Source organism: Schistocerca piceifrons, chromosome X (genome assembly GCF_021461385.2).
Source record: "Schistocerca piceifrons isolate TAMUIC-IGC-003096 chromosome X, iqSchPice1.1, whole genome shotgun sequence".
NCBI lineage: Eukaryota > Metazoa > Arthropoda > Insecta > Orthoptera > Acrididae > Schistocerca > Schistocerca piceifrons.
Genome location: NC_060149.1, coordinates 390,648,944 through 390,673,410, shown reverse-complemented (window position 1 = coordinate 390,673,410; position 24,467 = coordinate 390,648,944). Strand labels below are relative to the sequence as shown.

Here is a 24,467-nt window from a genome sequence, read left to right as displayed (position 1 = left end):
CTGTCAAATTTAACAGTAATATGGTTTTTGATTTGTGCACATTCACACTACTACATAACAGCTATATAGCTGAAACTGGTCAACAGTGAACTTAAGTGTTGTAATCCTGAAGGTTTAGCAAACACATTTACATAATCTACACACCACTGAAGTGCTTGGCAGAGGGAACAGTCTACTGTATCACAGATGAAATGCTTTTCATTCCAGCCACATACTGAATGAGGAAAGAATGACTGCTCAAATACTCCTGTGAATTCTGTAATTCCCCTAACCTTGTACCTGTTGTCCCTCAAGAAAAAATATGTTGGGGGAGGGGGCTGTAGTTTTAACACCAGTTTTTGTGCAGATAAGCTTGAGCATGGTATAGTTTATGCCTTACATGTCTAAGTCCATGTTTTTTTAACATTTCCGTTAAGCTCTCCCGTGGATGAAACAGACCTATGACAATTGAGGCCACCCTTCTTAGTTCACAATCTTCCTTGTTAGTCCCCATCTGGTGTAGGACCACACACTTAAGCAATATTCTGTTATGAAGTGCACTAGTGTCTTGTTAGCGAACTCCTTTGCAGACTGTTTACATTTCCTAGTGTCCCACCATCAGTGCTGAAAGTCATGTGAAGATGATCAGAATGTGCTCACAGGGTGGTAATCGACAACACATGATGAAGCTAAGCTTTTCACACAGCCCTTTCCATAGGTTCACAAACCCCAAAACAAACCACGATAGCAATGACTTGCAATCACCATAATATATGTTTCTAAGCAACTTTTGAACGACCTCGCCTACTTTCGATCGATGAAAAGGTGGACGTGTGCGATTTAAAATACTGGCCATTTGGGCAAAGTATCATCTTCAGTGTGTTACTGCCACTGCTCTTCCTTTTCCTGGAAAAATACTGATGGAAATTTATTCTGCCATCAAGACTAAGACATTGCATGCTTTAGCAATACCAACAAAAAGACTGATAGAAAACTTATAGCACTCATTTTATTTTAACTGTAAGTGATTACCTACAATTGTGCTGTGTAGTTGTTGCACTTTATACATTTGCTACAGTTTAGTTCAGAGAATCGCAGAATCTACCACATTTTGCGATCTTTTTAATTTGAACTCATTACATACAAAAGTTGTCCTATATTAACATTATAAATATGACATTTTCATATTCCATAGAACCATTCAAATCTTAGCTACAAGGTCATAAAATGTTGAACATTACAGGACGGCAAGCTAAAGATATTCACTTTAATATTTAACCCAAGATTTACGTACATCAAACCAATGCTCTTTTGAATTGAGAGTATGCAAAGGAACTAGTACTTTGATACCAGTGTTTACCATTTTTTTTTTTTTTTTTTTTTTTTTTACAATGCTGTTGAAACAAAAAGATTAAGCTTTTATCAGCAACATTCCTCTGCTTGTTGAAAGAGGTTTACTGTAATGTATGGCAGTTTGCCAGTTTTCCACTGTTTGCATGACAACAGTGGTAAAACAGCACAATACCTGTAGGCTCTGCTTTAATTATTCTAATCTCCCCGCTTTACTTTCTTTTCTAACCAATAAAGTTTACAGTATGCTTTACAATGACTCCTATCAGCAGACAATTACTAACAAGTTCTATTAAATTCTCAAGTGCAAAGAAAACAAGTAGCTCCCTTCTAAAGCATAGATGGGTTCGTTGTCTCAGCAGATGAATTAGAGTACCAGTATTAACTGCAAAAACACAGCACACCACAATGGCTGTCCTGACACCTTTAACAATTTCTAAATAAGAAATGCTTGGACCCTGTGGGGCACTAGATAATACAATGGACACAAATTGAACTAAATTGCTTGTTTTTAATACATGATATGTTTAACATAAACGGAAAAATAGAAAAATTACTTAAAAATTAAGTCTCACCCACGTAACAAACTTTGTTACAACATGTACACACATCTGCCCCCTTAAAAATTATGTAACATATAATTCTGAACTTACCTTCACCCTTAATATTTGCTCTCTCAAATCCTGAAGGTCATTGAATGTTGATTGTGCTGTTATAGAATACACTAAGACAAATCCTTGGCCATTTTTCATGTAGAGGTCTCTCATTGCAGTAAATTGTTCCTGAAAGTCCATAAGAATTACAAGTAAGAGCACAATGTCCATGTATATTATTAAACAGACACTACACTCCCAACAGAACAACAACAACAACAACAACAAAATGCTACTTATGAAAGACATTTTCATATTTACAGATAAGGAGTAGTTATTAATTTACAATCAATTTAAATTAAGAATACTGTAATGACTGAACTGTGGAATGTTGCCAGAAAGAAGATATGAGGAAAGTGAAGTATGAGTACTAGCTGTGAGCTGTGTAACTTCTGTACAAACGTAGAGTCCAAGGCAGTTTTGTCAGCCCACAGAGGTCACACACATCAGGAAACAACTAATTACACACTCACCAATTGCGAACTGAAGGTAGAAAGTGCAGAGGTCCTCAAAATCCAAGCAAGTTAAAGAGTTCTGTAGAGTTCGATAGTCCCGTGTCAAATAACTATGAGACTGCAGTAAGCAACATATAGTAGTAAACAAGACGGGACGCTTTCACAGCAGTCACAACAACCAAGTTTGGGGGACACCGACACTTTAACCTGTGGCAAATGTGTGCTGATCGCACTAAATTCCAACCTCACAACTCCATGAGACAGCATGACCATCTGAGAAATGCAGGGAGTGGATCACAACATAGTATGGAAATGATGTCTACAGCTGTGAAAAAGAACATCTAATATGAGTCTGGAAGGTAGAGAGTTCCCCCATTGAACATTCTGTATTGTCCGATACATTTAAGCAAATCATGAGAGCTTTTTCATGGAAATGACGAACTTAGGGAATTGAAGGACAGCTGTAACTTAGCGTTTGAACCAATGCCATGCCAAAGATATTACATGCTACTAAAATTTACTAAAACCAGGATTGTGGATGCAGCTCTACGTAAACTACTTTCATGTGATTTGGCAGTAACATGGGCAGCTGTGAAATGAATTTTATTGGTGACCTGAGTCAAAATGGACTTTCTAGTCTAGTAGACAGAGAAAGCTAAAGTATGGCCATATGGGCAAGTCGTGCTGATACATTGCAACCCCAATTTCAAGGAGCCATCCAGGGAGTGATGATGGCATCAGACGTTCCCAGTAACCGTGCTCTAATTGGGAAGCTGGAGCGAGCAGTGTTCATACAGGGACTCTAAGATGAGAGGATTGAAACGGTCTTGAGCAGGAGGACAGGATTTAACATGATCCCAATTAGTGGCTCTAGCGTTAACAGAAGAAACATCCATCACCTCTTTTAAAAAAAGAAGTTCAATGAATCCAGTCGCCAGAAGGATTATTGTTTCAGATGTAAGATACGAGATCATCATGCTAGACACTGCACTATGGAGAAACACATCAGGAAAACAGACCACAAGCACCCAAGTTGTGGTGTGGTAGAGCAGAGAAACAGGCACCTCATCCTCCACCACCGCCATGAAGGATAGAGGAAACTCTAGGCAAAAATTGGAGACGTCCGACCGATAGGGTGTCGTCGATGCGATCTTAATGGGCATGCAGAACTACATGATCAGGTGAGACCTGCGATATATGAAGTTTATAAAGGACCGGGACACTTACCCTGACAGTGTAATGCCGATGCTAGGCTAGTGAATATGGAGACTCAGAAAGAATGGCAGAGCTGCACTCAGTAGACACCAAGAGCAGGAAATGATTCTGTAAAACTTACTGACCAGGAGGGAACCACACCAAAAGAAACAAGTTTCATGGCCAAATGCGACACCATAGGTATCATTGGGAAGGTAGGATCGGACTAGGCTCAAATACAAGAGATACCTACAAAGTGAGGAACCAGAAGAGATAAGGGGAACAAAGAGCAATGATGAGCAATAGACAGAAAGGAAAGTCTGTGTGACAATGTATGAAAAGGCCAAACAGATGAAAAGAGTTTAACGATTCAAGTGCAGAACACAGATCTGACAGAAGGAATAGTAGAGAAGCAGCAGTTGCAAACGGGCGTTCATTTGCCTCTAGCCTTGGTGATGTGCAGACACACATTCATCACAAGTATCGTGAATAACACAGAGGAAGTGCTCATATTGAGAAATCCTAAAGTAAAGGTAGAATCAGTACCTGACACAGGAGAAAGTGAGGAATGCCATGTGCATTCTCTTCCTGTAGCTGAGTAGTTTCTCTCGGCTTTTGGAAGCATCCTAGAAGCATAGGCTATAAACTTCTCTTTTCCATCCGAAATCTGCACCAGAACAGCACCGATCCCATACCCGCTGGCATCTGTGTATAGTTCTGTAGGTGCTCTCTCATCATACAGACCAAGTACAGGGTCAGTCGTCAGAGCTTTTCGCAGCACATCGAAAGAATCTCGTTGAGCACCACCCCAGATAAATTTAGCATCAGCTTTTAACAACTATTGGAGTGGGTTGGCTTTGATACAAACGTCTTTGATAAAACGACAGTAATAAGAACATAATCCGAGGAAGCTTCTCACATCTCTAATACTTTTACAAACAGGAAATTCCGTTATAGATCTCACCTTTTCTGGGTCTGGCCTCACACCTTCATTTGACACAAGGTGTCCACGTATTTTGATTTCTTTTGCTCCAAAGTGACACTTTCTTGGATTAAGTTTCAGCCCACCTTGTTGGAGACACTTAAGAACGGCCCTCAGTCTTTTTGTATGTTCATCAAATGTCTCTAAGAACACTATAATGTCCTCTAAATAACAAAGACACAATGTCCACTTCAGGTGCCTTAGAAGATTATCTATCATCCGTTCGAAAGTTGCTGGTGCATTACACAAACTGAATGGCATTACCTTAAACTCACACACGCCCTCTGGGTTGATGAATGCAGTTCTCACGATCAGCCTCATCTACTTCGATTTGCCAGTATCCCGAGTACATGTTCATGGTTGAGGAAAACTTAGCCCCCTTCCGACAATTTAGTGTATCGTCAATTTGTGGAAGAGGGTAAACGTCCTTTTTAGTTATCTTATTAAGCTTCCTGTAATCAAGACAAAAGTGCCAACTGCCATCCATCTTGACGAGGACCACCGGTGATGACCATGGGATCTGCGAAGGCTGAATGATGCCGTTCTTCATCATTTTCTCTACCTCATCACGAATTATTCGACGTTCCGTTGCTGACACATTTCAGAGAACTCAAAAAGAATGGTAAGTAGCTTCTTCTGTTGTTCCATAGTGAGATCTGGTGATAGTTGAGCTAGGAGATCTTGGCTCGCAGTGGTAGTGCTAATTTTGCCCACAGATTTGGCATGGGAGGTTTCTATGATGCTCAGCTGTTCTTCAATTAACAGCTCAGCGTTTGCTACGCACATGTGTCTTGGGAAGGATCTGCAGTTCTTGGCGACAGTTAACTATCCACGATTCATTGAATCCGTTCTTAAACGAGACGTCAGAGGCTGGGATGACCAAGTTATTCTTCAGTGGTATGCTTCTCTTACATTCCACTACAAGATCCATGGGTTGATGCATGGCATGACACGTGGCAGTTACCTTTCTAGCGTTGACTGCAGGAATGATCACTTCAGCCAGCACATATAGTCTCCACACACTCTGATGTGCATCTTCCTGTCCACAGTATCTCATCTCGTCTAGCATAATCTTTGAGCAACCACAATCTATAATTGCCTGAGAAGCTTCCAAAAATTCCCATCTGAGAATGACGTCACAACTACACTCTTTTAAAACAATGAATTCTAAGGGCTGTGTATGGCCACTTATACCCACACGAATGACATCGTCCTGTAGGTTTTACATATTTCCAATTAGTCACCTTCAGCAGAGATGTTTTGTTGTTGACGAATACGGTTTTCTGCAACTGGCGACTGTACTTCTCCGAAATGACTGAATATGATGCTCCACAGTCCACAAGATCTTGGGCTGGTCAGCCATCAATGAGGATATCGACTTGGTTTCCTATCATTTTTGTAGTGATCGACCGTGGAGGATTTTTCTCTTTGGCGGCCTCACCTCCAACGAAGGTTGCACCCTTCAGTTTTCCAGGTTGCAGCAGCTAGGTGATCAGCTGGAGCTTCTAAACAGCAAATGGAGACCTTGATCAGCGTGTTGGGGAGCGTCCTCTCCTGTGGCTAGCTTGTGGCGATGGTGACCTACTTTGTCCTGCACCCACATCAACTTGTTTGTCTTCGTTGTCCCAGAGTTGGCATCGGCTAAGATTGGTCAGTTGTCTTCTGGCACGGGCATCATCAAATATCCGCCACCTTTCTCGACAATAGTGCACCACATGTCTCGGTCGTTCACAGTGGAAACATACTGGTTGGTTATTCTGGGTCCTCCAGATGTCAGTCTTCCTTGGTGCCCAAACAAGTTCCTCATGTGGCACTGCAGGAATGTAGCTCCACCTGGGTCTCGATGTTTTCATCGTTTTAAAGGGAAATGAAGGACGAGAGATTCAGTTCAATGTCTGTTCCACTTCCTCCCTTATGACCTCTTGAAGCGTCTGTTTTTTGCTCGCCGTGCAATGCAAGTGCCTTCTGAACTCCCCCTCTCACTATCTGATGATGAACACTTGTGAAATCAGTTGCTTCCTCCATCATAGACATCAATACGACGTTTGGAAGCTGTTCAAACTTCTTGCGTGTAATTCTTTTCTGATGCATGGTCTCGATATACTGGCACCAATTGTATGAAGTCGTCTGCTGTTGAAAGCTCCTTCAGGAGTAGGACTTGATGTATGCCCTCCCTCAGCAACACCCTTCACGAGATGTGCAACCTTATCTTCCACTTTCATTCTAGGATCCACTTTTTTACACAGCTCCAAGACGTCTTGAATGCAGGATGCTGTAGTTTTTCCTGGACACTGTGCCCTGCACTTTATCTTCAGCCTTGCAGTTCTGTCGTCGTCTGTTGCCGAAATACTTGCGCAGTTCCGCCTGGAATGCTTCCCAGCTTGTGAACTTCTCCTCATTGTTCTCATACCATTGCTTGGCAGTTCCCTCCAAGTAGAAAAATACATTAGCCAAACACACGGTGTCATCTCATTTGTTAAATTTGGCTATACATTCATATATCTTCAGCCACTTCTTTGGATCTTGGCCATCGTCACCAGAGAACCCAGAAGGATGCCTCGTGTGGTGGCACACAGTTGCTGTTATCGTAAAGTCCTCCTCTTCTTCTGTCTCCGGTAGATTGCGATCTGTTGAATATGGCTCCAACTCGGGTTTCTCGCCACATAAACAGCGGCTCTGTTGTGGCCTGATGGGAGCCACTGTGTCATCGATAATGTGCGCTATCACAAGTTCCAACACCCAGTGTCTCCACCAGAATAATGTCATGTGGAAGAAGGTGTAATTAGATGAATGATGGATATTAACTTCACTTAATGAAGGTTTATTCAGCACTTGCACATGAAAGAGCATAGAGTGAACTGCCTCCGGCCAGAACACACACAGTATATATACAGCTACAGAACATTCCAGTAGAATGATTATTGACATTTGTGGATACTTCTAGAATGTACTCGAACCGAATATAGAAATGAAAACTGTACAGTCCAGGTGAGTTTTGAACTCACGGCCCTCCATGCAACAGTTTAGTATCATAACCACTACACTGCAGTGCTCCTCAGCTTCTTCTGCGACAATACTGATGTAGTCAGACTGCTTCAGATAACAACGAAAGGGGACAGACCGGTCCTAACGTTTCAGGATGCCCTCACGAAGTTTGTTGTAGCAGAGCCTATAATGCAACAGGCTGCTAACAATAAAACAAGTCTTAGTACAGAGAATAATTTGCAATTGCAGAATACCGTCAGTAACATTGAATGAACAACGAACAAACTTCCTACTTAACATGTTACAGAGGGTTTGTCATGCACTACAGATCAACATGATTCAATCACATGTATACTATCCGGAAGTAAACAGAACATCAAAAGGACACATCAATGCTAACAGAATATCAATGCCACTATGTGGGAATGATGCAGGAAAACTGGAATGAATGGATGCATTTAGCCATTTCCGTATATAACACCACATCGCATTCCTCAGCTAGGTTTGCTCCATTTAAGTTATTTTTCAAGAGCAACATTCCTGGGATTCTACAGCAGGATCTGGCCAAGGTACAATACAACTAAGATAATTACTGCACATAACAGAACTAAAGAAAGGGATGTTTTGTTTTGTTTTCGGGTGCAAAAACAACTAGGGTCATACACGCCCATGCCAGAACTGCAGAGCACTACGACAAAGAAAGGAATTAAAAATGACTACATGTGAATCCCAATTGATGGAAGAGAAGACCACTGAAAACAGGGACTTGGAGAAAGGTCTATGAGACATGCCACAGAGAAACGGAGGTCCTGAAACTAAAAAGGACATCCTTCACCATATTGCTATGACAGATAGAAAGTAAAACACAGTTGAGAGCCCACACATCGTTCACTGAAACGGCCAATAGCTCAGACAGCAAACACAAACGAGAACGTAAGTGGTTAAAAAAAAAGGACATTCCATCACGAAATGGTGGACCATCTAAGGTTGAGCGGAATGAGCACAAAGTGCTGAACTCTGGCAGGGAACAGGGAAGAGGGATGCGCCCCATACTTGCGATCAAAGGAGTAATTGAAGGAGGAGGCTTAGGATGGGTGGCCGTGCATTGCAGGAGAAAGGGATGTGCCACAGGTATCAGATGGCAAGTTGTTTAATAATGAATGTGAAGTGCTCCCACACTTAACAAATGGCAATGGCTGAAAAGACAGTGCTCGAGACACAATCTAGTTAAAATAATCTCACAGCGAGATGACCAAGAGGAAGTCGTCCGAGCCACTGGGAGTGGCTTAATGAGCTGGAGTTTGTTCCCATGAAGGGAGGACCAGAGGTGATGCCAAAGTGACACGATCTGATGACAGACAGCAACACAGAGATCACCAGAGGGAATGTAAGAACTAGTGGGCCGAGGTACAAGGACTGCAGCCTTGGCAGCAGCATCAGCAGCCTCATTTCCTGTCAGACCAAAGTGACTAGGAACTCACATAAACATCACAGTGGTGCCATCAAGAGTGAGCAAGTGACAGCTTTCCTGGACCTGTCGCACTAAGGGATGGACAGTGTAGAGCACACAGAAGTTCTGAAGAACACACAGAGTCGGAGCAGATGACTCCACTGAAAACCCAGCGTTACCAAATGTACTGTGTGGCATCACCAGGCGAAGAGCTCTGTTGTAAATGCTGAGCAGTGTTCCAGAAGCTCATACTGAAAAACGTCTGTGCCAAAGATGAAGGCACACCTGACAACACGGTCAGTGTACACGAAGGTACTATCGTGAAGTTCCATCCAATGGTCGTGAAACTGAAGGCGATAGAGTGAGGCTGGAGTAGTGTACTTAGGAAGCGAATGAATGTCAAGGTGAACATGGGTCGCCGCACGGAGCCGAGGTGGTGGAAGGTTCACATCCGTCGGGAAAGTAGCAGGCAGCGTGAAGTTAAGCTGCCAGAGTAAGAGCCAAAAGTGAACTCCAGAAGGAAATAGAGAAGAGGGACACGCCCCATTCTTGTGATCAAAGAAGTTGTCCAAGGAGGAGGCATTGAATGGGTGGCCATGCATTGCAGGAGAAAGGGATGTGCCACATGCATCATCTGGCAAGTTGTTTTAATAAGGAATGTGTTAATGAATTGGTAGTTCATAACATTACACGCAAACAGATTAAAGTGGTTCATTTAACTTGACACACATGAGGTTGTGAAATTTAAAGGAGAAAGAAATTATCTTTAAACTGATTAACCCCTTAGTGATTTTTTAAAATATTAGGTCTCAAAAAATAATTTATTAATGAAACACATCCTACAATGAATGATGTTACATACAGACATATAAAGATAGCTTTTAAAGCTCATAATAACAAATTACAAAAATTTGAAAATTACCAATGATAAAATCCCAGTATACTCGTGCACTATACTTTTGACTAAAATATCCTGAAACCTGCAGTTCGTTTTTAGTTTTTGTTTAGCTATGAAGTCTAACCATGTATTTCACAACCGTTTCCTATGAACATAAATCTTGGAGAAGTTGGCCAGAGCACAGTGGATGTATTTATCTTGTATTACTGGTGAGCATTTGTCGCTCACCTTATGAACTGTCGTCATTTTCAGTCTCTAAAGAAGTAATGTCACATTCGACTTCACTTTCCGAGTTGCTAAATTCAATGTCAAACTCAGGATCACTATAGCCATCATTTTTTGAAATCACTGCATAAACAACAGTACAGGAGGGAGACAAAGCTGCCCACAGTAATGATGATACCTACAGGCAACCCCCTCAACCAATACACGACAGCCAGGATCCAAATCTACTAGGCCTACCAGATGTTCTCTAGCGGACAAACATCTACCTATCAGGGCTGGAAGAGGTAAGCAGGATTTTATTTTTTCAAATGACTCTTCTTAAAGTGTCTGAGTATACTTGGGATTTTAAGCTGGTGTCAAAACAAAACAAATGAGAACTCTATATTTATGTTTAGGGGCTGAAGAGGGATTTATGTACACAAACTCTAAAGGTGCAAGTGAGGCAACATTGTAATCAGTCCTCTCAGACACACTGACCCCTGGTTAATTTGCCACTATCAGCCTAACACTGCCACTAGTAGCAAGCGAAAGAGGTATACAGTAGACGATGTAAGAGTTAGAAAATGTCAGGGTTACATAAGAGTAGCACAAAAACAGAGATCCAGTTAGAAAATGCGCATTTCTGTGTTAGTGATGACAGGAAAGGAAGTGTTGTGACCATGTGCTTGTGAACTGTGATCCAGCCCAAGGATATATCTCAAAAGGGGTGCACCCTGTAAGCAAACTTTTTCCTAACCTCGGAGCTTCATCACCAGATTCGCAGATGAAGATTTAATTACTTACTGTACCTATTTGTGTTACAGGGATATATTTATTGTATCAATAGAGAAACATACGTATGTATATTTAAATGTAAAAAGAAGAGGCAAACTCCTCTACTTAAATATGTGTAAGTACACACCAATGTGACTTACGAGAAAGGGAAGTCAAATTAGCATCTTAAGATTCGAGGGCAACAACTTCCAACAAAGTAACAAACAGTACCTACCGTTCCTGCTGTATCAAGTATTTCTAGCATACACTGTTGTCCATCCACTTCCACTTGCTTTCTGTAACTGTCTTCTATTGTTGGATCATATTTTTCTACAAAAATACCTTGAACAAACTGCACTGTTAGTGCTGACTTTCCTACACCACCACTTCCCAGGACTACAATTTTATATTCACGCATGTTTTATGTTGTAGTCCTTCAGTCAGCCTGTGAAGAAAAAGAGAAGAACAGTTTTGTAAAAATTAAAGAAACATGTCCACAACCGAAGTTTTAACCATCTTTCTAAATTATTAAAAGATTTGACAAGACTATATAGGAAAACTAAAATAACACACAGAAATGATGCCTCAAGCTTTAATTTGAACATTATGCCATGGCTGCATAACATCATCAGGACTTTCTGACGCATAGTGGTGTGTGTTCTTTGTGCCTGTGAATGCAGACAAGGTTAAGCAGATTTCATCTCAAGAAATGAAAAACCTAAGATCTGACTGTCCAAACACTATCCAGATATTACTAAACATGTGAATATTGGTCTGGAAACTGTCATACAACATAAAATATGTGATGATAAAGATGCAAGCTTTCTTGACATCAAGACCTTTCACATCCCACTTGCAAATCCAACCAGCCCTGCACATTAATCCAACAATTTTTTCAGGCTATCTTTCATACGAAAAATAGTTTTCTGGGGTTCAAACTAAATTCAGAAAATTTTCTAATGACTTTGGAATTTTACAACAATTTTATTACAAGCACTCACTCACTCACTCACTCAGAGAATCTTTGTTTTGGCTATGCATACAAACTTGGATGTTTAGTAGGAGGGGATAAAAAGGAACACTTCTATGTGACACAGATGTCACTGGCCCTGCTAAGCATTCAAAAAAGTTTTGACAATAGAATTTCATTAGGCCACCATCATGGCTATTCTGACTGTTTAGTATGCCACACATTGTCATTGGGATCCTATTTGCTACATAATTACATCTTACTGCTTGAATTTTAAGTTTGCATTACTGATATCAGCGTCTATGTCTACAGATAAACAACCATTATTATTGCTTACATGTTGTGTTGCATGTAAGTTACAGGTTCTTGATGGCCTATTACTTTAAAACCAAGTTAACTAATTCACATCTCATTTATGAGGAGGCATGATGCAACAGCCTTGCAGCAATGCACCTATAAGCAGAACAATTTCCAGAGAGGTGGTTACCGAATCATGTTACATTTTGAACATGACCAAACGTTTAGTTTGAGGGCACTGTGTTACAATGAACCGATAACAACCTCAGCACCAGCACACGACCCATAGCACAGGAACTAAATACTCCTTGCTGATATGTGGAACATCCTGCATGACATAGGCACACATCCACTGAAGTATCAAGAGGTGCAATATGTATGAACCGGTGACTTTCCCCACTGCATGGAATTCTGCAACTGGTTATCTATACCAAATTGTAAACATCCCCGACTTCCAGATGTAGGTTTTGTTTATTTACAATCCATGACGGAAGGAATATACAACAGCCATGTCTGGAAATTGGAAAATCCTGAGGCAACTCATGTGTTCCATCATATATTTACCATAAATGTATTTGTTGGTATTGTTCATGACCATCTTAATGTGCCATATCTTTTGCCTAACACACCTTAGTTTAATTTGTGTGCTGTATTCATCTTCACACCCCCGTCCCCCTATCAAAACCATATGCACTTAGAATTTGTTTGCACTTCTGAATGTTTTCCTGATAAAGTCCGCTTTGATCTGACACACATGAAGTCAATGTTTTTCATTATTTTTATATAAAACGATGGGTAGTCTTTTTCCATGCACATTGTTGGCTGTTTTAACCTAGTACTGATTTACCGGTTCACTAGCAGATTCAGGCATTATTTGCAGCAGCAGTTTTATGCAGCATGTGTAGCAGTCTGTACACTTACAACATTTTACTTCCCGGTAGAAGTGTACACACTGTAGCAAACACTGGCAGTTCCCCTGTTGTTAAGTGCCTTCCTTCCTCTAGCATACCTATTTGTTGACCTTCAGCTCTTTCAATTTATTGTTCTTGCCACACCACGAGCAGTTATCAAAACAGCTGAGAAAGATCTGAGGTGCAATTCACAGTGTACTTTGCTCATGTACTGCTGAACCACATTTGAAACTGGTAGTTTTATTGGTTGATTGGTTTATTTGGAGGAGGGGATCAAACAGTGAGGTCATCATTCTCATATGCATTCAACGATTTCATCAATGCACGGGAGTCAAGATCTAGTGCTGTACCTGAACTCCGTCTGAATTCATCAAAGCAAAATTTTCGTCACTGCGAGATTGTCAATGTTAAGAATAATAGCCATTGTAACTATCAAATCCGTATTTACTTATTTCTCAATTCTGTGTGCCTCTTATACTCCAACTATTTCTCCTTCAGTTATGATATTAGGATCAACATGAAATGTTGGCATGCCTTCACTATAATTTAAGACATTGAGCAATTCTGCTAGAATGTAGAATTACTCTCCCCCCCCCCCCCCTTCCAATGCTCACTATCTTCATCATCATGGATGGCAGTTAACTGTTTAGTTGTAGTTAAAATTTAAACATGTTCCCCCCTGGGCATTTCTTGGGATACTTTCAGTTCCTGAGACTCTGAACCATACTCTAATATTAGTAATTATCAAAGACTCATTTACTCTGATGGAGAGAGTACTGATTAGTATGTCTTGTCCTATTCTACCAAACAACTACATAAATACATGTCAAGCTATGTACGTGGTCACACAGTACATGTGAGGTGCACTATAAATTGTTCACTAACAATTTATGTCAGAATGGTACCTCCCTGTCAGGTTATAACCCATCCCTCCCCCCAACCAACCCGTTTGCAGTGTGAGTAGTTAAGCTGAGATTCACATCTCCAGAGGTTGGGGGGGGGGGGGAGGGACACCGAATATTATGCCCAATGAAGCATACCCAGAGCCATTCCTGGCTGAGTGCTGTAAGGTAGTTCCTACCTGAACGGTTACAAAAGCTACCGTGACTTGCATATTGATTTGTCATAATAAAACCTTAGGTTCACAAAGAAGGTGGTGATGAAAACGCACTATTTGATGATGATAAACTATTATCTCAACCAAGTTACAGCACTCAAAAAACTGAATTAGAGGTGCTAGCTGTTTACTGTAAATTTATAATCTTGTTATAGATTTTCCCAGGAAATTATAACTGGGATAAAATGATTTGTGATATTGTTAATGTTCCGACGGAATATTCTTAATATGTAAAATAACTTAACAGTGGTAATACAATAACGTTTCACTGTATAAGCTACAATGACCCAATATAAGGGAAAAATACACGGCTTGAAAAATTTATGTTTGGCCTAAAAATTACCTTCTCAATTTTTCTCGCAAAAATAATGCGCTTTCGCGTATTGTTTCGAAGATATTTGTGACATAAGGCGTTTACACACTGCAAGTGCGCGGCTAAAACGCAAGATTATAGCCGTGGTTATCGGTTATGCGGTCGACACACTTCCTCCGTATCTCCGACCATCGTGTCACACTGGAAGTAGGCTTCATGCCTTGTGGCGCCACGAGCCGAAACTACGCGTCTCTATCAAAATCAAAGACACTGGTCACAACTAATGTTTATTTGCCGCACACATAACAATAACGCTCTAAAATTAGCTGGCGCGAATTTGGGAACCAAAATTCAAGTTCAATGACCTGACAGTCTGGTATAAAACACCACCAAGTGCTAACAGAAAAATCAGATTTGATCCATTATAAATGGCTTTGTAAATAGTCGATATAACAAAACGAGCACAAATAAAACTTCACAAAAAAACAAACGCGTACGCAACACTGTTTTATTCAGTTGTGATAATACGGCCTAAAAGTAATTATCAACATATTGTTTCGATTTACTCAACACGGTTAACTATTATAAGAACAGTCGAAATTTAACAGATAGGAAGAATTCCATGTGGATGTTTTATAATTCTAGTGCTGTATCCTCAATGAAAGACAATTAAGAATCCTATTGACACCACTTAATGTACGAGAAATTAGACCCACCTATATCTCGCGCGCAGTGGACAGAAGTGCGAAGTGCTTTATTTTGAAACATGGTACTCAAATTTTTTGGTGACCTGAATTGGAGAGAAAACTTCCAAAGGATTACAGACAGAGCCACACTGAACGTCACTGAACGAAACGTCAAGACATCCACCATCGATTTCAAATGACGGAACACGACGTTAACGCCTGCCGACATAGCAGATTTGTTGCTCTACTTTGGCCGTGCCCATTCCTGTTCAAGTAGTGAATTTCGTGCTTTTCTGCTTTATTTTGTTTCCTCAACACAAACTCTTCTACCTTATTTTCTTTGTTTGCGCCTGGCATCTCAATGGTTCCTCTGACCTTTATCCTGCGCGTTTTTCCACAAGAGACCACATCAGGAGGTGAAATATAATTTACGTGTTACAGCACATGGACAAAGAAAAATCCTATACTCTGCATAAACAACGAATAAAAAATCTTTTAAAAACATATTGTTAATCATGAAAATAACAGCAGTTTTCCAGTACAGCAGAAAACCCAATACAATGGATAACGCAAAAAAGAAAGTCTACCAAACTTTTATCACTGCTAGTTCCTTATATCTCCTCCTATATTCAGCCTTTATGGAATACCCTTAACTGTACACTAAATTAACACCGCTCTGGGATGTTCAGTGTTACTACTTCATCTCACCCTAAATCACTTCTTCCACATCACTCAACATTTTAAGAAGCTAGTTATAACTTGACAATCACAACCAAACTGCAGTAAAGCATTTACTTGAAGGGAAAATCGATTGTGGGACTGGAAATCTAGCAGCTACATCCTTATATCCAGAATTGATACTGAAGCTATTACGCGACCAACCAGAAATGGTGAGAGCAAATAGACTTATGGAAAAGTGATCGAGTAAATGTAGTATTATAAAGCCAAGGGCACTTCAAATTACTTGTACCAAATTATAAGAGACCAGAAATAAACCCATTGGGGCATCAGCATAACCCAAACACCATCCAGGAGTCACACAGTTCATTTATTTCTTCTACAACAATGCATATACATTAAGTGCTTTTCTTGCTGTGTTTACCCAGTTGCACCAACAGACCTGTTTCCAACAAAATATTTAGTTGGCGACTGTTTCCTCACTGACTACCTTCAATTTAAGCCAGTGTTAGTGTTGGCTTTTTTTATAATAAAATACTGTACTTGCATTGTGTCAACCATCAAATTAAAATATGCTGATCTAGCCACATTCATGCCTTTTAAAAGTTGCACACAACATACTCTTAATGTATTACAGAACACCACTTTCACAAACTTTCCTAAGAAAAGAAAGAAGACAATGAGTAAGTCTGCATCAACTACATATCATTGATGCGAACATAAGGGGATCAGTTTCCTTACTATATGTCAACAATAAAACTAAAATGGGAACTTAGAAGTGTCTTATTTGGTAATAGACTAAATCTTCGTAATAAACTTATGTTACATCATGCACAGAAGCTATACTCTGAAAACATTTCACATGTCTTAACCTGAGCACAAATCGTGTAATGAGCCAGGTCATGTTGAACAGTATTTTCAGCAGTAAATTTACTTTAATGTGATTTATTGCTTTACAGATTCCCCATTTGGCACAATGGCATTCCGCATGCAAATTTTGTTTCTGTTACCACTATACTATCTTTGCAGAGCATAAATTATGATTTTCTCTCTAATGACACTGAAGGGCTAAACAATTTATTTTAAAAATGTATAGTTATTCCCACTGTTTTCACATGTAATTACTCTGCTTCCAAGTTTTATGCTGTCAGATGTGTTATCATTGGCATCAGCTTCAACAGTGTGTCAGTCACTCCATGTGCTAAAAAGACAAAGTGTAATCTTAATGTTTCTATTTACGGCCCTAAAAAATACTATATATTGGACAAAACTGTATGCATATTCACATGAAAGAAAAGCTACATGGAAAGAAAAAAAAACAATTATGCTCACAACAAGAAATTGTATTTTCAACAGTTCATGTTAAACTTTTGTATTCCACATCTTGAAAAATTAAGTTAAGAAGAGTTAATCATCAACACAAAAGCTGATTTCAATATTTGTCAGGCATTGTCCCAACACGCATGGGACGCTAACTTTTTTGAAATTAAAGAGCAACATTTCTCTAGAAACAGAAGCTGTTGTAGGTGGCCAACACCGTGTTACTAGAGGAAGCCGAAAGGCACGCGTTTTAGCTCGCGCAGGCTGGCGTGAGGTCTGGAACAGGTCAAGGAAATTAGAATTTATAAAAAACGGACATAGCTGGTGGAATACTTAACTTTAATCCATTAATGGTGAACGTCGCTCATGACGGTACACGATTCCTAGTATCAATAGTAACTGGTAATGCGCCTCGCTAAGTTGTAGCAAATGACATAGCTGAAGGCTATGCTAACTATCGTCGCGGCAAATGAGAGCGTATTTTGTCAGTGTGACACCACAGAAGCCCCATTTCACACACACACACACACACACACACACACACACACACACACACACGAGAGAGAGAGAGAGAGAGAGAGAGATATATTTAAAATTGGTGAACTGTGTATCACTCTTACCTGCTAGAACATTAGTAACACACATTAACATACACTGATGTGACGAAAGTCTCAGAACAGCGATATGCACATACACAGATGGCAGTAGTACTGCGTATGCAAGGTGTGGAAGGGCAGTATATTGGTGGAGCTGTCGTTTGTACTCAGCTGATCAAAGTGAAAAGGTGGATACCATGATCGTATCTGCATGATGGGAATTAAAAGACTTTGAACGTGGAATGGTAGTTGGAGCTAGATGCGTGGGAGATACCACTTCAGAAATCATAAGGAAGTTCAATACTCTCGGACCCATTGCGCCCAGAGTGGGCAGAGATTACCATATTTCACATATTACCCCTCACTGCGTACAATGAATGTCCTGAACAACCAAGAGCAGCAGCATTTGCATAGAGTTGTCACTGCTAACAGAAAAGCAAAAATGTGTGAAATAACCACAATAATGTGGTGAGTACAATGAACTTACTCGTTATGACAGTGCAGCGAAATTTGGCATTAATGAGCTATGGCAGCAGACAACCAAAATGATTGCCTTCGACAACAGCGCAACATCACCTGTAGCGCATCTCCTGGGCTCGCAACCATATTAGTTGGACCTTAGAAGGCTGTAAAACCACGGCCTGGTCATATGAGTCTCAATTTCAGTTGTTAAGTGCTGATGGTATGGTTTGAGTGTGGTGCAGATCCCATGAAGGCACTGAGCAAGCTAGTGGTGGCTTGATTACAGTGTGGATCTTGTTTATATGGAATGGAGTGGGTCCTCTAGTCCAACTGAATCAATCAATCATTCACTAAAAATGGTTATGTTCAACTACTTTGTGACCATTTGCAGCCATTCATGGACTTCACGTTCTGAAACAACAATGGAATTTTTATGGATAACAATGTGCCATGTCACTGGGCCACAATTGTTCCCAACTAGAAGAACATTCTCGACAATTCGAGCAAATGAATTTGCCACCCAGATCGCCCAACATGAATCCAATCCAGAACGAAATTTTCACTCTGCAGCAGAGTGTGCCGCGATTTTGAAACTTCCTGGCAGATTAAAACTGTGTGCCAGACCGACATTCGAACTTGGAACCTTTGTCTTTTGCAGGCAAGTGCTCCACTAACTGAGCTACCAAAGCATGACTCACAAACCGCCCGCGCAATTTTACATCCGCCAGTACCTCGTCTCTCAACTTCCGAAATTCATAGACGTTTTCCCATGAAACTTGCAGGACTAGCACTACTGGAAGGAAGAAGCACTTGCCCGCAAAAGGCAAAGGTCCCAAGTTCGAGTCTCGGTCCGGCATCAGTTTTAATCTGCGAGGAAGTTTCATGAATCCAATCGAACATTTATGGGACTTAATCAAGAGGTCAGTTCATGCACAAAATCCTTCATCAGCAGCACTTCTGCTACTATAGACAGCTATAGAGGCAAAATGACTCAATACTTCTGCAGGGGACTTCCAATGCTTCGTTGAGTCCATGCTGTGCTGAGTTGCCGCACTATGCTTGGCAAAAGGAGATCAGACATGATATTAGAAGTACCCCATGAATTTTCACCTCAGTGTATTGTAAGCTGTGTTGAAGCTGGAATGATTGAGTACTACTCAAGAAGAAAATACTTTCGTATAACTACTTTCAGAAAAACCGGATTATATAGCTATTTTAGTACACAACATGTCTAATTAATGTTGTTTCTTTCTGGGAAAGGTGTCAGTCACTAGAGTGGAGACAACAGTAGTTACTCACCGAAAAGCACTGTCCATAGAAAGCACATTCCAAATGTCAAAGCTTCTGATTCCACTGCAAAACCGTTGGCTGAATGTGCAGGAGAATGGTGTGAGAAGCTACTTTATTTGATTTCACGAGTTCCTCACTCTCATGCACAAGAACTTAAATACTATATTTTTGCCACCTATGAAAGAATACAATAAGACTCCCCTATCAATGGCTCATTGCTGATAACTGTACTCTTTCCACTCTTAACCCTATCATCATTTTGGTCAAAATTCCCTTGACTTCACAGCGCTCTGGTGGGCGGTTTACAGGTTAAAAATCACCACGGGGTATGAACATGCGGTGCATTTGACCTGCGGTCGTCGCAAGGTGGCACTGGCAGCAGTCCACATATGCAGAGGTGTCTTTGCGCATGTCAGAGCACGGTGCAGTTACTAAGTGTGCAGACATTTTCAGATGTGCTAATGGTGACTGTGTGTTGAAAATGGCTCAAAGAACACACATTGATGACTTTATGAGAGGGTAGAATACCACAGCGACTGGAGGCTAGTCAAACAGCAGGTCGTAGCACGGGCCCTCAATGTGCCACAAAGTGTGATTTCAAGATTATGGCAACGATTCCAGCAGACAGGAAATGTGTCCAGGCACTACAGCACAGGTTGTCCACAGTGTACAAAACCAGAAGAAGACTAATGTCTCACCATCAGTGCCCGAAGACGGCCACGAAGTACTGCAGGTAGCCTTGCTCAAGACCTTACCGCAGCCACTGAACAGTTGTCTACAGACACACAGTCTATAGACAACTGAACAGGCATGGTTTATTCGCCCGGAAACCTGTAAGGTCCATTCTACTTACCCCTGGTCACAGGAGAGCACGTAAAGCCTCGTGTCAAGAGCACAGTACATGGTCATTGGAACAGTGGTCCCAGGTATAGTCTTAACAGTGACTCTCGCCGGGTTTTCATCTGGCATGAACCAGGAACCAGATACCAACCCCTTAATATCCTTGAAAGGTACCTGTATGCAGGTTGTGGTTTGATGGTGTTGGGTGGGATTACGATTGGTGCACGTACACCACTGCATGCCTCTGACAGAGGAACTATAACATGTCAGGTGTAATGCGATATTTTGCACCAGTAGGTCCGCCTTTTCAAAGGTGCAGTGGTTCCCCACCTTCCTCCTGATGGGTGATAACGCACGGCCCCACCGAGCTGCCATCGTGGAAGAGTACCTCGAAACAGAAGATGTCAGGCGAATGGAGTGGCCTGCCTGTTCTCCAGACCTAAACCCCAACGAGCACATCTGGGATGCTCTCGGTTGACGTATCGCTGCATGTCTTCACACCTCTACAACACTTCAGGAGCTCCGACAGGCACTGGTGCAAGAATGGGAGGCTATACCCCAGCAGCTGCTCAACCACCTGATCCAGAATATGCCAACCCTTTGTGTGACCTGTGTACGTGTGCACGGTGATCATATCCCATTTTTATGTCGTGGTACATGCGCAGGAAACAGTGGCGTTTGTAGCAGATGTGTTTCGGGACAGTTTTCTCAACTTGTCACCAATACCGTGGACTTGCAGACCTGTGTCGTGTGTGTTCCCTATGTGCCCATGCTATTAGTGCCATTTTTGTGTAGTGCCACGTTGCATGGCACCACATTCTGCAATTACCCTTACTTTATGAGCATCAGAGTATTATTGACACATTGCTCCACATCAGGTTCTTTGCAACTTTACTGCTTGAACAGTTTTCTTAGCACCGATGCGATATTTTTACAGGCATCTATGCTGCTGTTAACAGTCTACCAACGAAGAGGCATTACAAGTCTTGTAATAGGCAAGTAAAATTATTGAAACCAACAACATATCCCCCTCTGCATCTTTTACTACGGGTGTCGGTTTTGTCAGTGCTTTATAATTTTATATGGGGAGTCATACCACCTGAAATGGCTTAATGTAACTATCAGTGGTTGTTGTTTTCAGTGCTTATACTTCCATTACATCTGTGCAAAACAACAATACATGTTCTTAAGTAGTTGGCTGTTCCAACCATTTGTGCTAGCTTTTGGTTGCAAGTATTTCTCAGGAATGAACAGCCATTCCTCAACAACATGTAAGTTATGTGGCGAAGAAAGGATGTGACTACAAAAATAAATACCAGGAACAGCAGAATGATTGAAGTCTACAAAACCAAACATTAGGTAGACTGAGCAAACTTTCCTCGATATAGTTTGATACTTATATCACAATGTTACCAATGCAAAGCCAGTCTTTTGACACACACTGTTTGCTCAAGTCTTCATGACGTGATGTCTTCAGCTTCAATAGTCTTAAATCTCTAACTCCACCAACGTATAGGGCACAAAGAACATCAGTACAAACAAAAGCTGTTGTCCAGAGTACTGCCAATGCTAATCACAGATTTTGTTTTGCTTTATTAGAACAGCAGCTAATATCATACATGGCCATGTTCTAGTAAGCCTCTTAGGCTCCATTTGCATTCAGAAGGTGTAGACTTTCAAACACTAGGTCTTTTCTTCAATTAAAAAACATGTAGCAAAACCTTAAGTCTTACTGTTTTGCAATACTGAACATGTCATATAGCTGTTACAGAACTTTAACAAGGCCTAACCAAAGTACTCTTCTCTTAATCCTTTCTGAGGGTAGACAGGTACTGACCAGTAGCCACCCCGAGCCCTGGGGACTTCTATTTGCTGATTTGCTTGGTTCACTTTTGGTTCCACAAGTAACTACAGAAAACCAGTCCATGGGCCTGGATTTCAGACACTTTCTCGCAATAATGGGTCCCTGTAAATAAGTTATTGGCCGTAAACATTGTCAGAATAATAATATCAATCAGACAGACACTTTATAGGATTCACTGCTGTTTCTGAACACATTTAACTATCTATAGATACTAACAGTTCCTGTAGCAAGAGCCTGCACATACATCCCCAGATATGCTGCCCATCTTAAATGTGATGGTCATATGAATGCACAGACAAGAGACAGAATGCACAGACAAGAGAGACAAACATCAAGTCACGAAAACCTACCTGACTGATCACTTACATAATAAATGGCAAAGCCAACAGCTAAAATTACAGATCAACGATTCAATTATCAGTGACAAAAACATTTACGAAACAGTAGCAGACAATTTGAATAAAACAAACGGCATGGATTCAGAAAATATTGTTCTTATTGGAGACAACTGGCATTATTCACACGACACAATGAGTTATCTAGAAAATTACTAAAGCTAACTCCATTTTCCCCAAAGGCTTTTGACATTGTCCCTCACTATAAGCTTCTTATCAAATTGTGTGCCATTAGAGTACCATCCCAGCTGTTTGATTAGATTCAACATTTCTTGTCAGAAATTTCGAATTTCACAGTAACTGACAGGAAGTTGTGTAAGACTGAAGTGAAACAAGGGGTTCCCAATGAAATTTCATAGTCCCTCTACTCTTCTTTGGCCCTAAAAACAATTTTGGAGACTTTTGAGAAGACACTTCGTTGATTGTCTAGTAAAGTCATCAGAAGATCAAAATGAACTGCAAAATGATTTAGACACTATTTCTGTGCGGTGCACTAAGTGACCACAAACAATATAAAGTGTAAAGTCCTCCACACAAAAACTAAATAATCGATTAAATTTCAGTTACACTATAAATACTACAAATGTAAAGGTCATCAATTCAGTAAGTATCTGAGGATTACAATTTAAATTGTTACAATCACACAGAAAATTCTGTGTGGAAGACAACTGGAAGACTGCTTTTTATTGCCAGAAAACTTGGAAGATGTAACAAATCTACTAAAGAGACTCCCTAAACAACACTTGGCTGTCTTGACCTGGAGGATTACTGTGCCGTATAGGATTCCTTACCAAGTAGGAATGGCAGAGGACGTCTAAAACAGTTCAACAGCAGCTCATTTGAATTATCACAAAAAGAAACGGAGGGGAGGGGGGGGGGGGGGTGAGGGGAAGACTCATGGATATGACATGCAAGTTGGTGCAGCAAGTATTAAAATAAAGGCAATTTTTTTTTTTTTTTTTTTTTTTTGCAGTGAGATCTTTCCAGGAAATCTGAATCATCAACTTTCTAGTCCAAATGCAAAAACATTTGGTCGAGTTCCACTTACACATGAAGAAATGGCCACTGCAATAAAATAAGTACGAGCTCACATGAGAAGATTTCAGTGCTCATTTTCCCAAACAAACCATTCAAGAGAGGAATGGTCAAGAAATATACAAACACTAATATGAATTGCAGAGTAATCCGGTAGATCAACATAAATAAGCCCACATAAAATGAAACACACAGAAAGTACAATAACAGTTTTCGAACACCACACAATACTCTGACAAACAAAACCTGCAAAATCCCAGGTAAATAACACAGTGAGGGGCATCCCCCCTCCCCAGGCCACTATGTAGCAGCAGCAAACTTTGTTAATATGGTATAAAGACTTCTGTTCACACACGAGTTCATAAGCTGCAAAGAAAACTATTACAATTAACTACAGTTTTTATCTGTAGGACAATTTTCGATAGAAGTGGAAATGAACAGAGCATGTACTGCATTTATAACAGAGGGAGTATGATGAAACAATGTTACAGTAACATAGATGAAGAATAAAGTAAAATTAAAAATAAATTAGAGTTCATATTAAAATTATAACACAACTCATGTGTGACTGAAGTAAGGAAACCACCAAACTGAAGGCTTGTTTAGATAACACAATTCACTATTACTGAGAATGAATTCCTTTACTCTAGGCAAATTATTTGCTGCAATGACTTTAAATGACCAGCTAAAACTGCACCAGACTAGGGCTTTCACGGAAGTGCAGTGCCAATTATGCCATTGAAGCAAGAATCATCAACAGTCTCAATGC

The 24,467-nt window shown here is 40.6% G+C and overlaps 1 protein-coding gene across 2 annotated transcripts in view; it reads right to left on the bottom strand.

Moving 5' to 3' along the window:
• LOC124721406 (ras-related protein Rap1) overlaps nucleotides 1-24,467 on the bottom strand; it is a 57,546-nt gene that overhangs the window by 18,172 nt on the left and 14,907 nt on the right. For both annotated transcript variants that reach the window (XM_047246354.1, XM_047246353.1), the window contains 2 exons: nucleotides 11,160-11,369; nucleotides 1,983-2,111 (listed from right to left, as the gene is read on the bottom strand). In XM_047246354.1, coding sequence (XP_047102310.1) covers nucleotides 1,983-2,111; nucleotides 11,160-11,342 — 312 coding nt within the window. In that variant the 5' untranslated portion in view covers nucleotides 11,343-11,369. The remainder of the gene's footprint in view (nucleotides 1-1,982; nucleotides 2,112-11,159; nucleotides 11,370-24,467) is intronic.